The sequence below is a fragment of the Columba livia genome, chromosome 22, assembly GCF_036013475.1.
Source record: "Columba livia isolate bColLiv1 breed racing homer chromosome 22, bColLiv1.pat.W.v2, whole genome shotgun sequence".
NCBI lineage: Eukaryota > Metazoa > Chordata > Aves > Columbiformes > Columbidae > Columba > Columba livia.
In genome coordinates, this window is record NC_088623.1 from 6,204,763 (window position 1) to 6,221,957 (window position 17,195).

Consider the following 17,195-nt stretch of genomic DNA (forward strand, 5'->3'; position numbering starts at 1 on the left):
GGTGATGGCTTCTTCCCCCCGCCAGCAGCAACAAGAACATGGGAGCACGGTTATTACAGTAACAGCACCACCAGAACAGCGGGGCTGAACTCCAGCAGCCCCCTCCCAAAGCTTTAGGGAAGGCAAAGGCCTGCTGCCCCACTGTCTCCTCCCTGGGTGTGCCAGGAGAACCCAGACAGGACAGTGCTGCTGAATCACAGGTCTCCAGCAAAACCCCCCAGAGTCACCCCAACCCTCTTAGAAAAGTTTGGTTTCAGCAAAGCCAGCAGCCCCTGACCCCCAAACACATCCCTGCACCTACCTCGCTCTTCTCCCACGCACAGTGAACTCTGCTTCCTCTCTGCAGCTCCTTTTAATCCTCCTCTGCCAACCACCTGCACCTGCACTGCTCCCCACCTGTGGCCACGCTGAAACCACCCGGGATGCTAAAACCACCCCAGAAGGGAGGAAAAGAGCAGAGAGGGAGTTTGCAGCCCTGAGTTGAGGTCAGGCATTTCTGAACACTCTGCCTTGCCATCTAGTGGGATGAACGCGAAGGACCGGGGCTCGCTGCTGGGAACACTGGCCAACACCATCCTGCTGGAGCTGAGCCTGGCTCACAGCAGCGCTCATCCCTTGGAGCTGGTGAGATCGGGGGAAGAACAGTGGGAAGGTGTGGGAAGGGTGGATGGGGAAGGAGGGGAGACAGAGGGATAGACAGACAGATAGATAGATAGATAGATAGACAGACAGACAGACAGATAGATAGATGCAGCTGTTTCAAGGGTGACATGACACCATAATAAATGCTGGTGGTTTAGATCTAGCCTGAAAGGAAAGGCTGGAATGGCTCCAAATTCCCATTTGCCAAGGGCCCTGGCTTTCAGATGAATATAATCCATACCAGAATTGGTTTTGCACAGAAATGAAAGGCAAGGGGATCACTGGTGCACATACACATGCTTGGTGCCCATGCCGTGCCAGCAGGGCAGAATGGCCGGCGGGAGCATCCAGCAGCATCTGCAGTGTGCCCATGGATGAAAAGCTGGATTTTCTTGCAAGGTTTTCTCCAGCCGCCTTATTTTGCCTCCCCAGGGCTGGAGGATGTGGGCTGAGCTCAGTGGTTTCAGTTTAGGCTTTTGGATTCTCCAGGGATGTGTCATGCCTCTCACGGTATGTGTGTTCGTTACATGTGTATAAAAATATAGAGGATGAATACATTATATTTAAAATATCTCACCACTGGGCAGCTCTTTTCGGCTGTTGAAAGCTGGGATGGTTCAAGATATTTTAACTCTTTCTGAGTGACTCTTTCCTGCGTTTGGCTCAAAGGTTCCAGTGATGCTCCAGCTGTTCTCTGCAGCTGGAGCAGCCCGAACCCAGGGACGCCGTCCCTCGTGCTGGAGACCCCAGCTGGCACCAGCACAGCTCCCAGTGGGGTCAGGGTCCCCTGGAGCAGGGACCATGGGGCTGCAGGGCTGTGGTGAGGTGATGGAGAACCCTGCTTGCCCTGTGCTGAGGTTTCCCATTGCATCCTCATCGGGAGCACACAGGGACAGCCCAGCTGTGGCCACAGCTCACATCTGGGTGTGCCACCCTCCTCCAGAGCCACATGGACCCACCTGATGGTCCTGGGGACAGCTGGACCATGCAGGTCGAACCTGATGTGGCCAAAGCATCACCTCTCTGCAGCAATGCAGGTCCCTGGCCAGGGAACCCCAAAAGCAGACACGAGGGGTCTGCCCACGGCCCCGGGAGGGAACTGAAGGACAAGTGGGACACAGGGAAATCTATGTCTCTGCAAACCAGCACAGTTCACAAAGGAGATGCCGGGGCTGAGCGAGGGCTTTCCACTGCTCTCGGTGTTGAGAACGAGACACTGAATGCATTTTTAAAGTCTTGATTTTATTAGAGCTGCCCATTCCCTGCTCCGTTTGCCCCAGAACTGAGCTCATGCCTGCACAGCGGCTCAGCTCACACCAGGGTTAAAGGCATCTGCCTTAACCCCATGTTTTCCGTGGGGCAGCAGGATCCAAGGGGGTCTGGGTGGGGGTACGGTGGGTCTGGGAATGCTCACCCTTGTTTCCCAGCACTGGGGCCACGGGGCTCAGGAGAAGCGGCCAGTGGGCAGGCGGGGGAGGCAGAAATAGGCGTTGGGGAAGAGGCTGAGGTTGATGGGGTTGCCGTCCAGGCGGATATCCTCCAGTGCCCTGCGCACCTGGCTGTGGTCCTGGCTGTCGCAGAACGTGTCCTTGTGCATGGTCTGGATGTTGTTGTTCTGCCCAGGGAGGGAAAGGCAAAATCAGATTCAAAGGTCTGGGGAGGAGGAAACGGAGGAGGTGGTGATGGCTCCGCTAGACTCAGGTACAGACAAACCTGGGTCCAGGCTCATCTCACCTGGAGGTGCAGGGAGCGCAGGCTCTCGGGCAGGGGTGCTGGGATATAATCCAGCTGGTTATCAGACAGATGGAGAAACTGCAGCTGCTTCAGGTCCTGCAGGAAGAGGGGAGAGATGAACCTTCCTGCTCTGGCCCTCTGCACCATCCCTGTCCCTACTCGGCATGTCAGGTTTTGGCCAAAACCAGCCGGCAGCCCCAGCACCCACCCGGAAAGCGTCAGGCCGGAGCCCAGTGCTGGGGATGCTGTTGAGACGGGCGTCCAGCCGGACGATGCTGCGGGGCAGCTCGGGCAGCGCCGTCAGCCTGTTCTCGGGCAGGATGAGCTCCTGCAGGCTGGGCAGCAGGCGGAAGGCGTCTGCGTCTGCCCGGGTGATGGAATTGCTGCTCAGGTCTATTCGCTTCAGCTTCTCTGGCGGGAGAGGAAGGAGGAGATGAGCAGGGATCCACGCAGAACCGTTTATCCCCCCTGTGCCCCAATGCAAAGCCTGGCCCTTCCCTCGCCCCAACGTACTCAACCCCGTGAAATCGCTGGCCTGGATGGTGCCGATGCGGTTGAAGCGGGCGTAGAGGTAGGTGGTCTCTGGTGGCAGCGGTGGGATGTGCTCCAGGTCGGCGTCGTCGCAGTAGACGGAGGTGCCGATGCACAGGCAGAGCTGGCAGCTGGGCAGGGCTGGGGGCAGAGGCAGCCCTTGGCATGGCATGGCACGGCATGGCACAACACGGCTGCCCCGTCGTTGCACAGCACCCCAGAGCACAGGGATATGGACGTGCCCACCCCTGCACGCACCGCGGGTACACAGTGTCCCCCGCACCCGGGGCTGTCACAGCCCCAGCACCTCCCTCAGCCAAACAGCCCAGGGCACCTCGGCAAGGAGCTCCCAGCCAAAAAAGCTGCTAATAAATGAGGCTGCTCAGGGCCAAATCCCTCCAGTGGGAGAGGGAGAGATGTAAAGCTGCCAAGCACAGCGGCCTTACACCCAGGGCTTGCTTGGCCCCCTTGTTTTTATCCACAGAAAGAAAGGAAACAAAAGGAAACAGCTGTGCATCAAGCAAAACATCTGTCTGGGCTGCGTGAGGGTCCCAGCGAGGCAGGCGGGGGCGGCAGGAGGGGTGAAGCCGTGTCCCCCACCCACGGGCTCCCTTTCCTCTGTCCCAACGCCCGCGAGACTCGGCATCCATTAGTGGGGAGTTCAAAGCAGCAAAGCAACAATTTCCCTTTGCCTCCTACTTAATTTGTCCCAGTCCAGAGTGACAGAAAATGAATAAAGATATTTATCCCTCGCTACAGGATTTTAATTGTCACTAATCTAATTGCTACTCTGTCCGACTGTCGCAATGCCTCTGCTCATTAAAATGTTGCTGCTTTGCTGGAGCTCTGTTTCCCAGAAACGTCTCGCTGCAGCCCTCCTGCCTGCTGGGTGATAAGACGCACCCCCGGCACCCCTGGCAGAGCAAATTGCTGCTGTCTGCTGGTGGTAAAGGGATTCGCTCCCTTTTCCCCAGGGCACCAGCCCTGTCACTCCCAGGGACATGTGGCTGCATCCCGTGGGAACCAAATCACGCCGGCTGCACCCCTGGGGGTCAGCACTCACCCTGCACAGGGATGGGAGCTGGGGGCACAGGGCCGGCCGTGCTCAGAAGCTGCAGCTTCGGGGTTTCAGCCGTGGTGCTCAGGTCTGGGGGAGCCGCGGGGTCCTTGGGGCGAGGAGCCAGGGTGCCGACCTCAATCTGCAAACACAGCCAGGGAGTGCTCCAGGACGGGTGGCACTGGCCAGGGGCTACTGGAAAGCCAGAACCTCCTTGGAGAGCTCCCCTAGCTCAGGGTTTCAGAACCCCGTCCCTGTTTGCCCGGAGGGATGCGGGAGCCTCACGTCCCACTGCCCGCAGCGATGCTCTGGCAGGGGACAAGGTGGATGTTGGGGTCGGGTAAAGCGTTTCCTGCCACCAGCAAGAGCGGTAGAAGAGCCACCAAGGCTCGTAGGCTGGTGCAAAGGCTGGTTCTCCAGCTGTGCCCCATCCGTCCCTTGGACCGAGCCCCTTTCTCAGGATGCACCCAGGGAAGACCTGCCCCAGGTGCTCTCCTGCGTCCCCCTCACCTTTGGAGCAAGGTCCCCGTAGTCATAGAGCTCCTCATAGTTGCTCAGGTCAAGGATCTCACCGTAGTTGTCCAATGTCAGGTCATAGTTGTCCAGGTCCAGGTTTTCATAGAGTGCAAGATGAGCTTTTGGCTTCTCTGCCTTCCTCCTCTCCTTGGCTGGGACAGCCCAGGCTGTCCCCAGACACAGGCTGGCGATGCCCAGCCAGGCCAGGGCCCACATCCTGCACCCGCTGGGGTCACCGCTCCGAGGACAGCGCTGGTGACCAGGGCTAGAAATGCAAGTCAGGATGGGGCCAGGTGCCCTGAAATGACTGCAAATCAGCAAAGAGGGACGGGAAGGCAGGACTGGCACGTCCCGCTCTGCAGCCGTGGTGGGGACTGCGGCCACCCTGGGGGACAAACATCCTCCGCCCCTGGCCCTGGGAACGTTACACCGTCCCTTTTCTTTTCATCCCATTTCACGCTCGGCTGGACGGTTGTGCAGGAGGGGCCCCGTCGCCGGGCTGCCCGCGCTCCCCAGCCTGTCCCCTCGTCACCTCCTGCGGGGCTCAGCCCCGCTCTGCAGCGTTCTTTGAAAATACGGAGGTGGTTTGGGGAGGGGCAGCTGGTGCAGGTTCCAGGGGGCACAGCGCTGGTCCCCTAAGGGTGGGAGATGTCCCCCATCTCCCCTGTGTGCAACCACATGGTCTGGGGCAGGGGGGCTGCTTGATAGCCCCCATGCATGGCTCATTTCGGGGGATGTCATTGCCAGGGCTGTGTCCTGCGGGTGGGGACAGGGTGTGCACAGCAGCCCCACGCACACGCAGCCGCCCACTGCCGTGAAAACGTTCTTCTCTCCCGCACTCAGATCGGAGCCCACGCGCTCACCCACCCGAGATGCCGCACCCATCTGCTGGGGCTCGCTGGGAGGTGGGGACACCCGGACAGCCCCCCGTGCACCCACAGACCACTTGCCCCCGTGTCTCCCCCGCGGGGGCGGCCCCAGCCCTGCTCAGCACGGAGCAGAGCAAAGGGTCACCGCTAATCTTCGTTAAGCCCCTCATTAGGCAGCTTGGCAGCCACCGTGATGGAGGCGATGTGGCAGCTCGGGGGGACATTACAGCTGACCCGCTGCCTCTGCCCCTTTGCCCAGGGTCAGCTGCCAAGTCCCCCTCGCCCTGGCGACAGGGGACTTTGGTCTAGCGTGGCTGGAGGGGACCTGGCCTTCGGATGGCACCTTCTGCTCCACCCTGGGGGGTGACCGGGGGCAGCTCCTGCCTGGCAGCCCAGCATGGGGGAAACTGCTGCAAAGCAAAAGCCTGGGCTGGGCTGGGGCTGGAGGGGTCCCCGGGGCTGCGGGTTTGCTGCCCTAGCGAAATAGCTGTTGTCCATCCCAGTGCCCACTTTGTCCCTTGTCCCCAGGGGCAGCAGCAGCACACACCTGCGTGCATGGCATCACCCAATGGGTGCAACCCCTCCCAGAAGGGAGAGGTCCCTGCTCAGGCACCCACACATGAGGTGGGGGGGTCACCAGCTGCAAGGGGGCTTGATTGGAGCAGTAACTCATCCTGCTCCAAACTGCTGCTCCCAGAGAGCCCAGGGCCCCCTCCCAGCACCCACTGTGCTGAGGAGCCCCTTTGACGCCCACCCCAGCAGCCCCACAACACACACGGCAAGGGGGGGCTCCCCACACCAACACGTGTTTGCGGCGAGAAGCCGTGAGCCGCCCCTGCTTTTGCAAACGCTCGGCTCCCCCGGGAGACAGGGCTGACTTCCCCGGGGGGGCAGCGCGTGAACGCACCCCCAGGAGGGCATGATTCACGTCCCCTCACCAAATACACAGGTTTTCTTCTCCAGGGCAGCTCGCTGCCTGTGCCTGCCCTGCACACACACACGCCATCCCCCTGGCAGCGTGCAGCCCCCGCTGCAGCCCATGCGTTCACACCCGCGCCCACGGCCGTCCTCCCTCGCCACTCGTGATTCACGGGGGGAGCAGCAGCAAGAGGAGGCTTTCGAAGCTGCGGCGATGGGCAGGAGAAGCGGCTGCCTACACCCGCTCTGCTCGTGTGAAAACACGCGCGTCCCGCACAACCACAGCCCTCGGGATCCGGGCTCGTCACCATGGCTGGGAGAGACACATCCCCCATCTGCCCCTGCACACGCCCTGGAGCGCCCTCTGCCACCGTGGGGACAAACTCACCCTGGGGACGTTTGTCCAGCGTCTCTGGAACCACAAAGGTGACGTGGGGACAGCTCAGCCTGAGTTTATGCAACCTGCCCCAACACACATCGGCTTTTCCCAGCCAGCTTGCAGCGGGGACAACACCCATCAGCCACGGCCCTGGGAGCTCCAGCCAAAGTCGGGCTCTCCTAATTAGCAGAGGTGCTCGTTAAGACAGGCAGGAGCTCCATAAAGCTGCCCACCGCCGTGCTGCAGTCACACCTACGATCCCAGCCCAGCATCGCTTCCAGCAGCACACCCCAAACCCCCCGAGCCCCCAGTCTACTGCCACGGGGACCCCGGGGGTCACCCCATAGAGCTCCCGCTGCTGGGAAGGCTGGTCCCAATGGAGGAAACCTGGTCCCGAATGAAGCGGCAGCTCCCACGCGGCGAGGAAGATGAGGAGGGATCAGAGAGAGGCAGGTCCGACCATGGCGCCGGGTCCCTTGTGAATCATTTTATTTCCACTGCTGCGGAGAGTAGGAGTGAAAATACCATTAAATTGAAATCAGTCGAGAACTACATATGTCTCTAGATATATCTGTACAGTCTACCAGTATATATACATACTATATATAAATATATACATAGGGTCTCCGGGTTTAAGGTCAAAACCTGACAAACCCAACAAAGCCCGCTGAATGAAGATTTGGAGAAGAGACTTTTATCATTAAAACACAAGCCTGAATTAGCATGGGGTTTAATGAATCTTCCAGCACTGGGAAGGTGGGAGCGTGCGGCTCGCTGATGTGTCCCCAGGCTGCAGGGAACATCCCCGTCCCGTTCCCGGGAGCGGGACACGGTGTCTGTCTGTGCCCGTCCCAGAGAAGGGTCAGTTTTGGAGGATGAACACAAAGGAGGTAATGGCTGATTTCTTTGGTTTGTTGCTTTAGTGCTTATTTCAATTGGATTTTTTTCCCCCTCTAATGCTTGGCCTTAAATCTAAATCCTGAGGATCAGGAAGGAAAAAAGCTAATACTGCCCCCTAAACCCAGACACCCTATATATGCAGGTACGGCTATCAGAGAGGGAAGCAATACATGTGAAAAGGGGGACGAGGGGCCATGGGCCGTGGCTCTGGCCAGGTCCCGCTGGCCAGCGCCAGCCCCCTCCCGCACGGCTCCTGCTCCCCGGCATCACCCTGCCCCCCACGGGTGGCCATCGCCCGGCACCCCAGAGCATCCCTGCTCCACCTTGTCACGGGAGACTCTTGCCCAGGGACATTGTGGGGTCCCCGGGTGCAGGCACCCAGAGCAATGACCTGGGCCCCCTGCTCAGCTCCATCCAGAGGTGTGTTTGGCTACAGCCAAATCCAACCTCCTGAAACTCTGCCAGGTGGAAGGGGAGAGACAGCCAGCTCCGGGGCTGGCCAGGGTGAGGGCAGGGACACAGGGACACGTGGACACGGGGACAGAACTGCTGCGACCCGGGATGGCTGCTGTGACACGGTGCTGTCCTGCAGACAGCCGTCCCTAAGGATGCACATGCCACCCATGTCCACAGCCGCTGCAGAGGAGGGAAGAGGGAACACGAGAGGGGGATGGAGATGGGTGTGAGCAGGGGGAGAAGGGGCAAAGAGGGTCCCACATGTCAGGGGCCGAGTCTCTGTGCAAAGCCAAGTCCTGGGAGAGCTGTGCTGCTGGGCAGGGCTAGAAAACCACGGACTGCAGGAGGCGGAAACACATCATGAGGTCCAAGGGGATGGGGGGCTTGAGGAGGTTCCCGTCCAGCCGCAGGTACCGCAGCCGGGGCACGCTGTCCAGGTCCGACGGCGAGAAATCCTGGATGGACATCAGCGAGGTGGGGCAGATCTGCGTCCCGTTGATTTCTGCAGGGAGGAAAGGCGGGATGCGGGTTAGAGGAAAAAGCAAGTAGAGAGGGATGGAGAGATGCCAGAGCCCCCCCTCCCTGCCTGTTGAACCCCAAAATGGGGCCGCTTTGCTCCCGAGGGGGAGAATCCCCAGCCTCTCCCAGAAGACAGAGCAGCCCCAGTGAGAGGAAAATCTCGCTGTTGTTCAGAAATGAAGTAGGTCGCGTTCAGCCGCAGCGCAGGGGGGATGCAGTGTCATTCGAGAGAGAAAAGGGATTATTTCAAACATGAAACCTGCCGAGCCAGCCCTAAGCCTTCAAAAAAATAAAACCACCAAGGAAACATGCTCCAGCTCCGCTACACTGGAGATAACGTCAATAACTCGCTCCTTGCTCGCTTCTGGATTTCCACATGTTCCTCCTCACCCCAGGGCCTGCAGTATGGAAAATAAACCTGGCAATTCTTATGTTGTTACCCAACTCAAGGGACTGAAACCTTATAAAAGCTGGGTGAAACGGGCAAAAGGAAAAGCTGGGACATGGTGTGCGTGGTCAGGCAGCATCTCTCCATGGAAAGCCCCAGCAGGACCTGGGTGCCGGTGTGTGACACCGGCAGCAGGCACCACCTTCACTACAAGGTCCACTGTGCCTCCAGTTCCATGTTGTTTAAATAAAATGCAGATTAACCGGCATTTGAACCAGAAATTCATCACTGCATCGTCACTCCCCGGGAACTGAGCCCCTGAGAGAAGGGATGAGGTTTTGTGAGGGTTTTGTCCCTCTCCCTGGCATCACATCTCACAAAACCGTGGGTACTTGCCTGCACAGAGCAGTTTCCTGCTGTTCCACCCTGGCTCACGCTCAGAGCCGTGTCTGGGCAGGAGCCGCTGATTTTACAACCCCTCTCTTGCATAAAAAGCCTCACACCATCCCTGCACAATGAACATGGCGGTGCAGAAGTGCTTGTGTCCCACCGCTCGTGGGGACCAGTGTCCAGCCTGGTGGTGTCTCCACAGGTGAGTGATGCCCTGGGGGTCCTGCAGCCCCCACACACCCCCAGCCAGAAAGAGCAGATCCCAGCCCGTTTGTCCCAGCACACAGGGAGGGTTTCTGGCAGCAGCACCACGTTCTTGCTCCCCCGCAGACAGCAAGGACAGCAGGTTGCTGAGCTCTATCAGCAGAAACCCCTGGGGTGACCAGCAATGGGTCTCTGTCTTCTTCTCGAACGCACCAGCGATGTTTACACATTTCACCTCTCCCAAGAAACCGCAGCGCTTTGCCTGGAACGGTGTGAACCGGCCCCGGTTGCTTTGCCAAGGCAACCTCCATCCCAGCCTTGTTCTCCCTGTTCCGCGAGGCTCAGCTTGAGAGCTGAGCCGGGTTATTTCGAACCATCTTGACTGCGTGTTTGGCATCTGTTCTTAAAATATGTGCACAGACTCTCCTTTCTAAAATATCCCTATTTCTGAGCCCTGCTGGGGAAGTAACTATTTAGATGGCAGGTGGCCCTGAAGAGCTGCCCATGGCGAGGAACAAGAAAAGCCCAACACCAGGGGAAATTCAGCCCCTCAGATGTCATCCTAATCCTAATTCTAAACCTTTCCCACATGCAAATCCAGCCCCCTCAGGTCCTTGTTCAGCTACAAATTGCCCCAGTTCATCTCACCACTGCAACCCCCTTTGAAGAGGTCACATCCCCCTGGGTGAAAAACGCCATTTTTCAACAAACCGCCATCCCCAGGCCCGCCCGCTCCCCCAGGGCGGCCAGCAGGACTCACTCTCGATGGAGTTGTTGTTCAGGTAGAGGTGCTCCAGCTTGGGGCTGATGAAAGGCACGTTGGTGAGCTTGTTGTGGGCCAGGTGCAAGACCAGCAAGTTGGTGAGGTTGAAGGAGTCCTTGGGCAGCCCCTTGTCCGAGATCTGGTTGTAGTTGAGCCGGATGAACGCCAGGTTGGGGAACTCCTTGAAGTAGTCACTGGGGATGTCTTCAATGTTGTTCCTGTCCAGGAAGAGCTGGTGGATGGCACTGGGCACCCCAGGGGGCATTTTCCTCAGGATGTTGTGGGCGAGGTTGAGTTGCATGAGGTTCTTGAGTCCCTTGAAGGTGTTTTTGTTGAAGACCCCGTCGCTCAGCTTGTTGTGGTGCAGGTCCAAGAGCACCAGGTTCTCCAGCTTGTTGAAGACCCCAGCAGGGATCTTGGAGATCTGGTTCCTGCTCAGCCGCAGCTGCTCCAGGTTGGGCGGCAGGAAGGCGGGCACCTCCTTGAGCTGGTTCTTCTCCATGTAGAGGAAGATGAGGTTTTCCAGCTTCTCCAGGACCCGCCTGTCCACCTTCCGGATCCGGTTGTTGTCGAGGTTGACCCATTTGAGCCCCGTGGCGTTCCTGAAGGACTCCTCCGGGAGGTCGTCGATGAAGTTGTTCTGCAGGTAGAGGTAGTGGATGCGTGGTGGGATGATGGGGACCTTCCGCAGGTTGCGGCTGTCACAGTAGAGGGCAGAGGGGAAGTCCGGGGGACAGTAGCATTCCCGGGGGCAGTCAGGGAAGACGGAGGGGGGGCCCGGCGGCAGCGGCGGGGGCAGCTCCGTGGGCTCGACGGGCTCGACGAACTCGGGAGGCGGGCGGGTGGGTTTCCGGGGGGGTTTCCTCCGCTGCCCGCTCACCTCCGAGACCAGCACAAGAACAAGCGGGAGAAGCAAGCCGAAGGCCACCTTCATGGTCCAGATGTTTCCCTGAGGGAGGTGACAAGAAGAGGTGGCTCAGGGAGCACCTGATTTAGGTACCACATCATCCCCCCCGTCTCCCATCACTGCAGCCTCCGACAGGCAGCAATTTACCCCAACCTGCTATTTTCCCTCCTTCCTCTTGGAAATCATCTTTAAATGCAACCCCTCTCTAGAGCACGAGTCACCGAGACCCCCGGTCTCCGGCTCAGCTTTATGCCACTGGGGGGCTGGAGTTTTTTAATTTGGTTTGGGTTTTTTCCCCACACATCACCCCCAGCATCCCCTCACGGAGCCTGGACCCCCCGGGAGTCCCAACACTCTCCCCGAAGGATGGATTGCCTCTTCAGGGGCCTTGATAGATTAGGTTTAATTTTGCACTTGAGCCAAAAAAATCAATAATGCAGTAGGAAATTGGCTGAGCAACAGTATCTGGAGGCCAGCAGCAGTTAGCAAGGCAGCAAAGATGGATGGTCCTGTGCTCCAGGGACAAGGCTCTAATGCAGGACAGCCCATTTTCAAGGCTGTGCGATAAAAAGGGCATTTGCAAGATTATGCACGGGCAATACCAAAGGTGTTTGGCTGTACAGCTCCCTGCGCTGCCCCAATCAGTGATCTGTCACCTCCGGTCCCACCGCAGGGCGCTGGGCTGGCTGCAAGGCTGTTGCTGGTGGCTCTGCAGCCCTGGAGGCTGGCGGGTGCAGCTTGGTGCAGATGAGCTCCCTAGAAAGCCCCGTGCAGAAGGCGCTTTGGATGCTCCGCCGCTCCCCGGGCCAGCTGGAGCGGCGGGCAGACACCCCGGGGTGCTCGCCAGCCTTTTCCCGGCAGCGCTTGTCACCCCGGCAGGAACAGAGCCGAGCTGGATGCGCGGCGAGGCAGATGGAGGAGCCCGGGTGGGAAAGAGAACTGAGAGAGATGAGACGGGCAGGAAGATGAGGAGGCTCGGAGGAGTCCCAGGGCTGCGTTAGCCCGGCTCCCTTTGATCCCACGCATTCCTGGGCTCCAATAAGTGACTTTCTCCAAGAAAAGATCCTGTTCTCGCCCCCCTCCCCGCTCCAGACCCAGCTTCTTACTTTCCTTTTTGTCTCCCTGCTCTCCCATCTGGCTCTGGTTAACCCTACAAGCCTCACACGCCGGCTGGTTTCAATCAGAGCTCTGGCATCTGGCTGGGGGAAGGGAGGAACGGGGGGAAGAAAAACGGGTCCCGAATGCTGCCAGATATTGAGCTCGGCAGTGCTGCAATTCAGTCCCCTTTGGGGACGTACGTGCTTCTGTGTTGTAAGAGCACAGATCCAGCGGCGGGCTGCAGAGAACGGGCAGATTCGTGACAGGGAGCTGCTCTACGTGCAGTCCCGTCCCTGGCCCCGCAGCTGCTTTCCCAGCCATGTCCCTCCCAGCACGTGCCTCTTCCCCACACCTTGTCCCAGACCCTTCCATGGAATTTTTGCCTCAGCTCCAGAACTCAGACCTGGATTTTTAACACCCACAAGGTGCAGGGGAGCACCAGGGACCAAGATTTGTGTTTGGCCCATTGCAGAGGGGAGGAGGCAGCTGGGACACGATATTCCAGCCAGTACATGCTGCGATCCGGGCGTTCAGCTCCCTCCACCCGCCGAGTGATGCTCAGCTTGGGCCACCCAGCAGCTGCCCCAGGCAGTGTCACAGGGAGGGAGGGGACAGGGCAGGGCTGTCACCCTGTTGGTCTCAGAAGCCGGCTGAGCTCTCCTTGGCCCCACACAGCCTACACCAGCCCCTCCGCGTGAGGCTTTGATGCTGCAGATGTTTAGGGACTCGGCACATAGCAGAGATAGTTAGCGAGCCAGAAATTCAGGCTGGAGAGCGGCAGCATCGTGTGGCATTTGTCAGCACAGAAGGAAAGTGCTCAGGAGGCAGATGCAGCCCCTTTTATCCGCTGCACCACCTGCAACCCGCTGGCACGTCCCCATGGGGACTGTCACAGACCCTCTGCTCATCGCAGCCAGCGCTGCCACCACCCTGCTCGCTGCCGGTCCCCCAGCCTCCCCCTGCAAAGCTGCAGCTCCCAGTGCTCGGGGAGAGCAGGACCCGCTTCCAAGCGACCTGCAGGAAGCCAGCTCACAGCCAGCGGTCCCCACAACAGCCCTGCAGCCAGCACAACAGGGATGCAACAAGCCCGAGGCCACCACAAGCTTCACAATTGCCTCCAACAGGCTGGAAGGTTCAAAGCCAGCTCTCCCTGGCCCGAACACAGTCAGCAGTCTGTTCTCCATCCAGTTTCATGCAGTTGAGTTTACTGGCGTGAATGCAAGAAGCCAGATTTTAAAATCCCACACCCCGATTCTGCACGAGCAGCAGCTGCTCTGCGGCCAGAGCCCCGGCACAGCCCCTGCTCTGCAAACGCCTCGGCCTCTCTCCCCCTCCCCGCCAGACGGGACAGCCCAGATCCCGGGGACCCACAAGGAATCTGCGCAACTGGAGCAAAGTTAAACCATGAAGCAATGAGTGCATTCAGGAAACCAGCTGCCTGGATGGAGAAAAGGCTCGATTCATGGACAAAAACGGCGCTGACACCTCCCGAGCTGCGGGCTGGGCTGGGTGCAAGAACAAGGCACCCAACACATGCCAGCCCAAGAGGCAGCTGCTCCCTCAGTCATCCCATTACAACTGACAAAAATTCGGTGCAACAGCTGGAAATTCCAGCCCCAAATGCCACCGGTGTTTGCTTTCCAAATAGTTTATCTCCACTGCATCCCACAGCTCCCAAGCGGAGCTCACTGCCAGCCCCACCACCGCTGCCAAGGGCAGGCAAAATCACAGCCACTGGGGCAAGAGTGAGCTATGGAAAGGTCACGGGGCGATTTATCACGGGCAGAAGTCCTGATGCTCTCCCTTGGGTGCTTCCTGCCCTCTCCACCCCTCTCGCAGCAGTTCGACAAGCAGAGAGCAGCAGCTGCCTCCAGATACTTATCACCGATGCATCTGAGCCCCCCCCGCTCCTCTGGAGGGGCTGGGAGGGATAAAGGGAACCTTTAGCTTTGGGAGGAGAGGGCAAAGCCCCGCTGGCTGGACCACGGATCCTTTCCAGCACGTTGCCCATAACCCTGCCTGCTCCCACCACAGCTTTCCCACTGGGATGCCAAATCCCCACCATCCCTGCAGCCCCCAGGCTGGAAAATGCCCCCACCCAGCCTGGGAACCTGCACGTTGGAGCAGAACAAGCTAAAAACAACCAAAAGGAGCCAGCAAAGCTCCCTCATCAGCTTCCCTTGTGTCCAACCACCACAACAGTCTGGGTCTGATCAGCTGTAACCAAAACAGGGAGCTCTTTATCCAGCGGCGCTGGAGAGCTGGGAATGGTGGAAAAGGGCTAAACACAGCGCAAGGCTGTCCTGGAAAGGGAGGGTAGACATGCTGTCACCCAGGCGTCCCCAGGGTTCCCGGGGGAGCCGAGCCCTGATGCAACAACCGTCTCTTCTCGCCCTTTCCCAGCACTTTCCCAGCGAGAAGCGGAGCCGCTGCTCGGCTGGGGCTGGAGCCAGACACGGTCAGGGCGGCCGCGGGGCTCGGTCCTGCTTGTGGGGACAGTGCTGTGTCCCCACAGGGGACAGGTGTCCCAGGAGACCCTGCTGGAGAGCAGCTCGGACACACTCCTGGGCTCTCCAGCAACACTTTTGTGCTCAGCCTGAGGACTGCAAGACACGGGAACGGCAACGCACGGCTCCTGCATCCCTCCGTGTGCCAGGAGCGTTTCCTCATGGTACCACAGTCACCAGACACATTGCGAAAGCCTCGTATTGCGTTCACTGCTGCCTCCAGCAGCCTCCTCCCGCAGCAGGGCCTGTGGGAAGGCAGGCCTGGCAGAAAACACCTTTCTGCTGCCTTTCCCGTGTCAGCAATTCCTCCTCCTCCCTCGCTGCATGTCCAGACCCTTCCCAGGGCTGCTCACGCTCAGCCCACCCGCAGACCTCTCTGCCACACACGCTGGAACTGGCTGGACACAGACAAAAGCAAATCGTGGGAGAAAACGTTGCCAAAGCAACCGCAGGCTGGCCCCCAAGCCTGCCCCCCACGCACACGCTGCTCACCCCACGCAGACACCTCCGACCCCCCCGGCTCCGCTTTCCCTAAGAGTGGGAAACTGCTCTGCTGCCTTATCAGCTGCTGCTGCCTCATCCCCAGGGCAGAGAAAACCTCCCACAGCCGCGCTCTTATTTCTTCCCAGGTGCAAACCCTCGGCCTCTCGCCCCGTCCCAGGGCAGCAGGGACACCCCATGGTTCCAGGGACGCCCCACGGTTCCGGCCCAGGATGGGGCGCGTCCCGGGCGGCAGCTCCGGCAGCTCGCGGGATGCACCACATAAGGAAGGCCCGCGATCATCGCAGGCTCCCAGGAACGTTTCCAAGCCCTCGTGCGCGACATGCTTTGCGTTCGGCTGCCAAGGAGATGAATTCCCACTTTCTGCCCTGTAGATGCTTTTCCTAAAACTCTCAGCCAGGGAAGGGCAGGTTCGGGATGAGTTTCTTCTGTGCAACAAACCCTTTTCCCAGGACTTCAGCAAACATCGCTGCCCTGTTGCTTCCTCCCACCATCTCCTGCCTCTGCTGGAGCACAAACAAAGAGCTGGCTCCAAACAGGACCCCCATGGTGGGATGCAGGGAGGGGGTCCCTGCCTGGAGCAGAGCTGGCTCAGATCTCCGTGGTGGAGGCAGCAAAATTGGTGTTACATCCCCGGGAACGGTCTGTGTGACCCAGGCACGCCTCTGCCTGCTGGGCAGGAGAGGGGGGCTTTACCGCCTACATTTTGGGACAAAAAGCAGCTTGCTGCAAAGCACCCCTGCAGCACCGAGATGCTGTTCGGCTGCTCTCTCCCAAAGCAGCTCGATGCTGTCCCCTCTGCTCCCCACTCCGGAACGGGGGGGCTGTGCACAGCCCCCTCCCACGGCAGCAGCTGCCCCAGACCCCCAGCCATTTCCCGGCTCGTCTGCAGGGCCAGCGGGACAGCAGGAGCCGGGGCTCCGTGCAGGGACGGACGGGGACGATGTTCCCGGGGGCTCCCTGGTAGCAGCTCCGGTTCCGGGGTGTCTGCTCCCCTCTGAGCGCCCCCCTCCTCACACGCTTCCCCTGCTGCTTCCCAAGGCAGGGACTGTCCTGTAACCCCCCGGCACCCCCAGCTCTGCCCCCCGAGCCGAGCGTGCGTGGGGCTGCGAGCGTGAGAGCCTGGGGGTGAGCACAGGGGGGTCCTCGATCAACATGGCAGAAAGCGCCTGGCGGGAGCTGCAACACACGGGACTTTCCTGTGACTTTGCAGCCCCTTCCAGACCCACGCTCGGAAAAATTCTCACAAAAAGAAAGAGATAAAGGAAGGAACAAAGACTCCGGCTGCTGAAGAAGAGGAAAAACGAGGGGGGGGGAAGGAAGAGCAGATGCTGCTGGCATGTGAGAGAGGCTGGAGAGGGCAGGAGCATCGTGGACCAGGGCAGCGTCTTGGGTGGGACACGAGCAGGGGAAAGCACCTGCCCGCAGCTTACCTGTGCACCTCTCCCTCCGCCTGCTCTCAGCAGCCCCAGGACAAGTTTCTCCGGCCGGCTCCTCCTCCTCCTCCTCCTCCTCCTCCACTCGGCTCCACCGCGAGCTCCGGGCCGGGCGCGGGGTTTTGTTCGTGGGCGCCGGGGCCGGGGGGGCGCGGGGGGCGGGAGGCAGAGCTGGGCCGGAGCCGCGATGACAACAATCGCGTCTTTCTCTGGCAGCCAAGCGCACCCCGGCCTGCCCGCCGGCTGCGCGACCAGCGACCGCTGCTGCTGCGGGGCCGCTCCGAGCCCGCGTTCGAAAACAAAGTTTCACTAATCATGTAAATGAGCCCTTCCCTTGCCCACGGCCCCGCGTTTGCAGGAGCGGGTGTTCGGGATGGTGCTTTGCAGCGACGTGGGGCGCGGAGCGCGGGGGCTCAACGCGTGTCACCAGCTCGTCACCGGGGCTGTCCCACCCGCTCCCCGACCTGCACAGGGGGACGT

At 59.9% G+C, this 17,195-nt stretch overlaps 2 protein-coding genes across 2 annotated transcripts; both read right to left on the reverse strand.

Annotated features, from left to right (window-relative positions):
• Positions 1 to 1,863: 1,863 nt before the first annotated feature.
• Positions 1,864 to 4,985, reverse strand: OPTC (opticin). Its single transcript, XM_021298325.2, has 6 exons — positions 4,475 to 4,985; positions 3,971 to 4,106; positions 2,890 to 3,048; positions 2,585 to 2,787; positions 2,377 to 2,472; positions 1,864 to 2,257 (listed from the first exon to the last, which is right to left on the reverse strand). The coding sequence occupies exons 1-6, from the start codon at positions 4,694 to 4,696 to the stop codon at positions 2,087 to 2,089; spliced, it is 987 nt and encodes a 328-aa protein (XP_021154000.2). The 5' UTR covers positions 4,697 to 4,985; the 3' UTR covers positions 1,864 to 2,086.
• A 2,128-nt stretch (positions 4,986 to 7,113) lies between these two features.
• PRELP (proline and arginine rich end leucine rich repeat protein) lies at positions 7,114 to 16,915 on the reverse strand. Its single transcript, XM_005510325.3, has 3 exons — positions 16,713 to 16,915; positions 10,264 to 11,215; positions 7,114 to 8,504 (listed from the first exon to the last, which is right to left on the reverse strand). The coding sequence occupies exons 2-3, from the start codon at positions 11,198 to 11,200 to the stop codon at positions 8,326 to 8,328; spliced, it is 1,116 nt and encodes a 371-aa protein (XP_005510382.2). The 5' UTR covers positions 11,201 to 11,215; positions 16,713 to 16,915; the 3' UTR covers positions 7,114 to 8,325.
• Between the last annotated feature and the right edge of the window lie 280 nt (positions 16,916 to 17,195).